General features: G+C 56.1%; 1 protein-coding gene across 2 annotated transcripts in view; it reads left to right on the plus strand.

Annotated features, from left to right (window-relative positions):
- Positions 1–327: 327 nt before the first annotated feature.
- The window catches only part of AGRN (agrin), a 63,972-nt gene continuing 55,858 nt past the window's right edge, over positions 328–8,441 (plus strand). The window contains exons 1-2 of one of the 2 annotated variants that reach the window (XM_042883000.1): positions 328–821; positions 5,139–5,400. In XM_042883000.1, coding sequence (XP_042738934.1) covers positions 351–821; positions 5,139–5,400 — 733 coding nt within the window. In that variant the 5' untranslated portion in view covers positions 328–350. The remainder of the gene's footprint in view (positions 822–5,138; positions 5,401–8,441) is intronic. The other variant, XM_042883001.1, reaches the window with a different exon arrangement.

The following is an 8,441-nucleotide window of genomic DNA, read 5'->3' on the forward strand; positions in this document are numbered from 1 at the left end:
CCACCGGACAGCGCTGCCTGCCATTGTGGGGGCTGGATGGGAATGGGGAGGAAGGGGGGGGGGGGGGGGGGGGGGGTGGGGGGGGGGGGGGCCGGTGCCGTGGGGAGAGCCTGGAGGAGCGGGCAGCTTCCATAGGCTGCTCCCAGCACCCTCCCAGGACAGATCCGGTTCCGTGCACCTTTCCCAGCCCCCCCCCCTCCGTGCCGGGCCGGTTAGCCATTAACCTGCCGTGAGCCCCCGGGCCGGGGGAGGGCGTGCGCGCAGCTCCCGGCCCCACAGCGGCAGCTCCCCCCCGCTCCGCTCTGCTCCCCTACCCCCCTTCTGCCTCCCTTATCAGCAATTCAGATTGCATGCAAATCTCCGGGCTTTCTTACAGGGGCAAGGCAGGGGACACAGCGTTTCTTCCCGATCGCTGCTTCGGAGGGGGGGGGGGAGAGGGAGAGAGAGAGAGAGGGAGAGATATCTCCTCCTTCTTCTCCACCTCCTCCTCCTCCTCTCGGGATTTTCCTCCCCGCCTCCCTCTCTCTCTCTCTCTCTTTCTTTCCTCCTTTTCACCTCCTGGAACAAAAGTAGCCCTTCTCTCCGCGCTCGGCCCGACCCGCTTTGTGCAGCGGGGACTCGGGGGGCTGCGGGCGATGGGGGGGTCGGGGGCGGCCGCGATCCTGGCGTTAGGTTTGGCGCTGGGATTGGCCCTGGGAGGGTGGGCGAACTGCCCCGAACGGGAGCTGCAACGCCGGGAGGAGGAGGCCAACGTGGTGCTTACAGGAACGGTGGAGGAAATCATGAACGTGGATCCCGTGCACCACACCTACTCGTGCAAGGTGAGGGGTTTTGCGGGGTGGGGGGTCGTGTGGTGGAGGAGGTTTGTCCGTCGTCCTCCCCCCCCAAACCCCTCCGACGAAGCTCGGGGGAAAACTTTGGGCTCGTTCGCGTGCGGGAGCATGTGGTTTTTATTGTCTAAATGAGAGCTTTGGGGTGTAATTAGGTATTTTTAGACTGCGGGAGGCTCGCCCCGGCGCGGCCCCGCCAGCTGTTTCGAGGGGAATCACTCAGGGTTGCTTTTTATGGGCATTTCCCTCAGTTCAGCGATGCGGAGCCCATTCCCAGCTTCGTGCTGCGGGAAGGTGCCGGCGTTGGGAACTCGGCTCCCCGGCTGCTGCTGCAGCATCCCGAGTTCCTCCGGCTCCAGCTATTGTTTAACCACGGCTCTGGCCTCTGGCTATGGTTTTTCCACCGCCCCCCTCCAAGCCGAGAGTCGATGAAGTACTGAACAACCTGAAATACCATCCGCCTGCCTGTCAGAAAACGTGCTGCGTGGTTTAACCCTTCCCCGGGCAGGACTTGGCGCTGTGCTGCGTGGTTTTGCTCTCACCTCCCTTTCCCTTTTTGCCATCCTAAAACGTGCTGCGGTTCCACCCCGCAGCCAACCCTATGGGGAGCTTTGGGGCGATGCCCAGCTGCTGGGAGAGCTCCGGGCTGGGTTAACTTCAAAACACGGAATTAGCCTTTATTCTGGAGGACCTCTCGTCTTTAGAAACTAGTTTAAAAGCTTCTCTCTGTCCAGCTGGTGCCTGCTGCTGCTCGCTGCTTTGCTTGCACGGCTCTGCCCCTTGCCACTCTGCTGCAGGGGACAATCTGTATTCCTGTAAATTAGCTCACAACCTTCCCCCCCCCCCCCCCCAGGACCGTATGTTTGCAAAGTGTCTGGCACATCCTGGGTGCTACGTGGAAAATGAATAAGCTGCTGTGAGCAGCTTGGGGCGCATATGGCCGGCTGGCTGCAGCCACCTGATGCTGGGCTGCCATGCATGGAGGCAGGAGTTGCTCAGCTGAGAGGTTGCTCTCCTCCTCCTGCTCTCCAGCAAGGTGTCTGTCTGGTGTGAAATCCGGGCTTGGTCTGGGTGTGGGGAGATTGTTCTGTCTGTGCTCTTGCTCTGCTTTATGGGGGAAAAGCAGAAGGCAGGTGGGGGCTGCATGGGGAAACCCAGCACTCAGCATGGGCAGAGGTTGTGTGCCCATCTTCCTGCAGGATGCTGCTGAGCTCCGTGCTGTTAACCCAAGGCTAAGCCTAGGGTTTTGTTGGGGTCACAGCAGTGCCCGAAGGCTGGAGCTCAGCCCCAAACGCCTTTCCTGAAAAAGAAACTGAAAGGAGAAAAGCCTCCTGCCATCTGTGAAGGTGCCCATCCCATCGCGGTGGCAGCGCTCTGCCGGTCGCGCTGTGACGTTGGTGATTTCCTTAAAGCAGTGGTTCCTCACTTAGCGACGGCGTTGCTCATCCCCGTGTCGTGTTTTAATGGCGTGCTCACGAAGCTTTTCCTTACAAGTGCTCTGAAATGGGATTCGGGGTGGCACGAGGAGCTGGCGAATGGATAAATGGCCATCTCACCAAGCGGTGTGCCTGGGGAGGATGTCACGCTGCTGACTGCTCTTCAGACCCTCAGATTGCCTCCAAATACCACAGCTATCTGCTGTCAGGTTCTCCTTTATCTGCACGGGAAACACGAGGGCCAGGCGTGCGCTGGGATCCCACTGGGGCTGGGTGGTCTGTGAGCAGCAGGCACAGCCCCGTCAGGCTGCATTAGTGCCTTGTTCTTCCTAGTTAAACTCTAAACCCTCCCAGCTGAAGCCTTTGATATATGAAGATAAGCACATTACAACTCGGAGGAGAAATGTGAGGCTAATGTTAGATAAACACCCCAAAATAGCTACCAGCCATTCAGTTGCTAGCAGAGGAGATTAATAATTAGGAGTTCTGTTAGTCTCCTCTTCCTCCAGCTGAAGCTCGCTAATGTGCCCCTTCACCCAGGGATGGGCTTGGCATGGCAGCAGAGCTTTGCTCCTCGCTGCAGCCACTCACTTGCAGCCTTTGATGTGATGTCTGTGAAGTTTGCTCCCATTTATGGGGTGAGCACGGGTCCTCCACCTGCTATAAGTGGAAGTGCTGGGGAGGATGTGGATCCTGTTTGGAACAATGGAGCTTGTCTTTTGGGGGAGGATGGAGGGATGCGGATGGGGTTGGCAGCCTCAGTGCTCTGTTAGCTCCTGCAGAAAGCTGCTGAGACCCACAGTGGACCTTTCTGCTTTCGACCCAGGACTGGAAGCTCTCTTCCAAGGGCACTTCTCACCTTCCTATCTTCCCTAGGAGCCCTTAGCTGGCATTTCTCACCTTGCACTTGCCTGTGCAGGCGGTCCCATGCCCTGCTGGGGGATGGACCCCGTGGCAAATTGGAAAATCCTTTGACTCCCTGGTTCTGAACCACGCTCAAAACACACTTGTGCAAAGATCTGCCTGAATAAAGTCTTCCCTGTTCTCACTCCACCTCCCTGCAGCTGCCAGGAGTCTCGTAAAACAGCCTTAATCCACTGTTTTATGTGCTCTTCGGTGAAAGAATGAGCAGCCTGCCACAGGGAAGGGACCTTCTGGAACCCGGCTCCAGCCTCCTCTCTTCTCTCTCCCTTTTCTTCCCCCATCCTTGATGTAGCCAGTGAGTCACCGGTATAACAAGGTCTTAATTGCGTGTGATGATGAATGGGATGCCCTACAGGTAATCACTCGGGCTTTGGTGCCTTCACATCCATTTATTACAGAGGATGAGGGTGCGGAGAGAGCTGGTGGACTCTGATGTTGCTTGCGAACGCTGCAGCCTGGCTCTGCGAGCTCTGACTACAACAACCTCGCTAATTAACTCCAATTACCATCTGCTTCGCAAGAGGGGCTCGGCTTCAGCCCTTCTTCCCCATAGACCTGGCTGCGAAAGCTCCCGGCTGCACGCAGGAGCCTCGGGGCGCGCTCTCCGCCTGCCTCTCTTTTCTTTTTTCCTTTCTTTCCCTTTTTGTTTCCTTCGTGTTCCCCGGGTTTTCGCCCCGGCTGCTTCTTTCTGCACCTCGCCTTGTTGCAGCCTGAGCGTGCCCCGCGGCTGCTGCGGAGGAAGAGGAGGTGGGGCTGGGAGGAAGGTGTCTTGACTTGACTGTGGGGCGAAGAGCAACCACGGGGAGCCGAGCTGCTACGGGCAGGCAGGAGGGGAGAAGGTGGCTTGCAAGCCTGCAGGAAAGCTGTGCTTCCAGCACCCTGCATCACCCGGGGTGCCATCACTGCAGTTGTCCCTGCATGGGTTCCTTGGAGGTGTGCAATGCAGCAACCCTTCTGCTCCTCGCCTTCTTTCTGCAGTTGCTCTCAAGTGCATACCTGCGTGTCTCCTCTGAAGAGGCTGGAGAGTCTCTTTAGCACTCAGCGCCTCCCCTGCCCCGTGTCTGGCATGCCGTGCTGGGCTTGAAGTGCTCTCTGGGCAGCTGGGGAATGTGGGGCCCCAGGGATGCATGGAGGGGAGGTGGTGGCTGTTAGAGCACCTGAGGCTTTCCTACCCATTGGGAATGAATGAGGACACATCTCTTGGTTGTTAGATCAACGTCTTCCTGCTCAAAATTGCAGGTTTCTGCTCCTGCAAGGGAAACACTCGGGCATTCCTTATGCTGCTCCCTATGGGTGAGGGCTTTAATGGCCTCAAGATGCAGCAGGGGAGGTTCAGGTTGGATATTAAGAAGTATTTCTTATCAGAAAGAGTGGTCAGGCATCGGTGCAGGCTGTCTGGGGGTGGGGTGGAGTTACTGTCCCTGGAGGTGTTCAAGAGATGTGGAGATGTGGCACTGGAGGGTCAGTGGGTACGGTGGGGTGGGTTGGACTGTTTGATCTTAGTAGTGTTTTCCAATCTCAGTGGTTGTCTGTGATGACCCTCAAGGGTTTGCTGGGAAGCAGCAGCTTATCTGGAGCCCTGATAAGGGAACGGTATTGATACAGCCAGCCCTAAGGGAAGGGAAGGGGCCAGCCCATGGTGTCCTTTGTGCTGGGGTCCTGGGGTGTGTTTGCATTGCGGGTGGGGAAAGTGGAAGGGAGCTGGAGAATCCATAAGGGAGCCATTGGGTGATGGAAAGGGCGATGGGTTGGGGAGCTGGGTGTGATTTGGGCAGAAGTAAGATGTGCTTTAGCCTTATCCACGTGTTGATGACATTGGCTCTGCTGGAAGATTCAGCCAGCCTGAATTGTTCCTGAGCATCCCACGGTGGCGTGGTAAAAACCAACCCAGAAGGTGCCAGCAGTCCCAGGGCAAGATCTCAAATGCTCTTTCTCCCTCTTCTTCAAGGTGAGAGTGTGGCGTTACCTGAAAGGCAAAGACATCGTCACCCACGAGATCCTCCTGGATGGTGGGAACAAAGTGGTCATCGGTGGCTTCGGGGACCCCTTAATCTGTGACAACCAAGTGTCAACCGGGGACACACGGATTTTCTTTGTCAACCCTGCCCCACAGTACATGTGGCCTGCCCACCGCAACGAGCTGATGCTCAACTCCAGCCTGATGCGGATCACGCTGCGCAACCTGGAGGAGGTGGAGCACTGCGTGGAAGGTGAGGCTCTGCTGCAGCCCTCAAACGATGGGTCACGGTGCTGCTGGTGGCCACGTGGATTGGCTGTGCTTGTTCTTGTTGAACTGTAGAATCGTTGGGTTGGAAGGGACCCTTAAAGGTCATTGGGTCCAACTCGTTGCCTTTGGGGCGGTGCGTGGTGTTGGCCTTGTTGCCAGAAGTGCTGCGGCCAAACAAGGTTGATTCACGTTGCTTTTGCTCCAGATTGAATGTCGGTTCTTGGTGCCCTTTGCAAAGGGATGTGAGGAGCCAGCTGCGTTCTCCTGGGGCTGAAGCAAGGTCTCCTTGCCGCTCCATGGTGAAGCCAAGTCATGGCTAAGCTGAGCAATCTGGGGCATGAGTTGTGCTTTGGTATTGTGGTGTGGAATAAGGCTTCCACGGAGAGGGCATGAAAGCACTTCTACAACATCTCATCTGCTGGCTTCTCGTTTCCTCCCCTTGTGCTCATCCTGTTCCAGCAATGAGCTCCGGGCTTGGGGGGAACACAGTGCCCCAAAAGCCCTTTGGGGTCCGAGCACATCCTGCGAGCAGATGAGTAAACAAGGGAAGGAATGCAGGAATTCTGCACGGACAACAAATAAACACAGGCGGTCTCCCTCCTCCTCTCGGGATGTGCAGAGCAGAGGCCGTAACCCCTTCCTCCAGCTGTGAATGCACACAGAGGTGAACGACCGAGCTGAGGCTGGGAAGGAGCTGCTTCAGCAGAGGGGCTCCAAGAAGCACTGTCTCAAGTGGCTTTTGCAAGAGGTTGATGTGCTGGAGGCTTTCTAGCCAGAGATGTGTTTAGTATTGCACTTGAAAGGCATCAGCTCTAGTGGAGGGGGTGGGAGGAGAAAGAAGAGCGTGTGTGTGGTGTGTTGTGTTTTGTTGGTTTTTTGTTTTTGTTAAACCTGAGCAAACTTTTGGAGGAATTTTGCCCTCACCTAGCAGTCTGTGTTCTTTGGCACGCTCTCTTTGCAAACACTGCATGCGCCGCCGTGCTGGGCTGGCTGAGCTCGGTGCTTCCCATTTCTGCTGAAGGATGCTGTCCCTTCAGGCCCCTGGGAGATGAATGATCTGATTTCTCCTCTTAACTCTTGACGCCAAATTTATCTGGGACCTGTGCCTGCTTCCTCCTTCCGTGGGGGGAAGGCTCTGAGTTGCTCCTCATCGACGTGGTGCTGGTTGCATCCCCATCGTGGAGGCACCATCCCTCAGCCCTTCTTATAGGATGTGAGGCTGCCCATTCCCTGCAGCCATGCAGGTGTCCCAGATTGATCTGTCTGTCTATACCATGTCCTCTGATGCAACACCTCAGGAAGAATTTGCTCCATGACCTGTTGTGCAAGTGGGCTGAAGGTGCCAGAGCTGCTTGTTTGAACTTTCTCCTTGCTGTGTGCTGAAATGACCGTGGTGTGAGAGGTGGGTTTGTCCTCCCTCCCTGTGATGCTGACAAACTGTCCTGATGAGAGGCCGAAATTCCTCCTGGGAATCCCCTTCTCTCTGAAGATGGCCCGACATTTTGCTTCCTTTAATTAAGGATGATGGCTCAGTGGGATGCTGTGGAAAGGGGATGGCTGAGGGCTGTGGGCATCTCACTGTGCCTGTTGAACCCAGCATCCCCAGCATGGTGGAGATCTGCTCAAAGTGCTGGTGGGAAGGACGCAACCCCAAGGCAACCTGGAGCTATTGATGGCTCAGGTTGGTCGAGATGGGTCGCATGAGAGGAGATGCAGCAATTTTTGTGTTTCAGTGCTTCAGTGAAGCCACTGTTCTGGTCAGACCCATTCTCCAAGTCTTGGTCATTGCATGGGTGCCAGCAGCTTGGCTGTAGACCGCCTAGGACAGATCAACCCTTGCAAAAACTTGGTTTTCTGCAAGCTGTACCCAAACCTATGACCTCTTTTGGTCTGTGAAAATTCTTCTTGACTAGATAGGTGCAAAACCAGCCATGAGAACCTGTTCCCATCACCCTGGGAACCATCTCAGAGCTCTCAAGCTGAGGATTTAGCTCCGGGACTTGTTTCCCATCAGCTCCCCACAGGAGGGTTCAAAGCGAAGCTGCTCTGAGTCAAAAAAACAAACCTTGGAGTGCTTTTGCAGAAAGAATTGGAGGAATGGCGGCAGCTGAACGGAAAAAAACACAAATGTTTTGAGAATCTTCATCTCCTGTTGCTTCAGCCTGGAAAAATCCTCGAGATCAAAATCTTGCTTAAAGCCTTAAAAAGGGGAGTTCAAACCGGGGCACCTCTGGGCTGCAGCTCAGGTTGGGGTTAAGGCAGTGCCGTGCGTTGCTTTGATCGCAGCTCAGCGTTGAGAAAATGAAGATCTGTGCACGGTGTGGGAGGGGTGGTGCTGACTCCACGCTGAGCTGTCTGGGTGGAAGGAAGTGCAGATTAAAGCCGTGTTAGGGCCCTGGTTAATGAGAACCCAGGGCTGCTTTTTAAACAGCGCCTTGCTCGCGGCGCGGTTTGCATGAACCCGGGTGCGATTGCCCCGGTGAGGATTGTTTTGTTCGGAGCGCTGGGTGGACCTTGAACCTCCTGGGAAAAGCCACGTGTGACGCGGTGTGGGGTGGAAGCTGATAGCCTTGGAGCCCACGTGGCTGCAGGAGGACGTCCCATGCCTGGTTCCAGGCGGCACATGGGGTGAGAAACTCCTTGCATTGAGCCTCAGAGGTGAGAAAAGGGGCCACAAAGTGGGGTTTTGTTGAGCCTTGTGGTTGGGGTGGATCCATCCCTCGTGGTGAGGCAGCCTGTTGGTGATGCTGGGCCTCCCAATGGGAGATATCCCAGCAATGGGCAATGCTGGGCCTCCCAATGGGAGATATCCCAGCGATGGGCAGTGCTGTGCCTCCCAAGGGGAGATATCCCAACAGTGGATGATGCTGTGCCTCCCAATGGGAGATATCCCAGCGATGGGCAGTGCTGTGCCTCCCAATGGGAGATATCCCAGCAATGGGCAGTGCTGGGCCTCCCAATGGGAGATATCCCAGCAATGGGCAATGCTGTGCCTCCCAATGGGAGATATCCCAGCGATGGGCA

Source organism: Lagopus leucura, unplaced genomic scaffold (genome assembly GCF_019238085.1).
Source record: "Lagopus leucura isolate 7727_CA_CO unplaced genomic scaffold, USGS_WTPT01 Super-Scaffold_100037, whole genome shotgun sequence".
Taxonomy (NCBI): domain Eukaryota; kingdom Metazoa; phylum Chordata; class Aves; order Galliformes; family Phasianidae; genus Lagopus; species Lagopus leucura.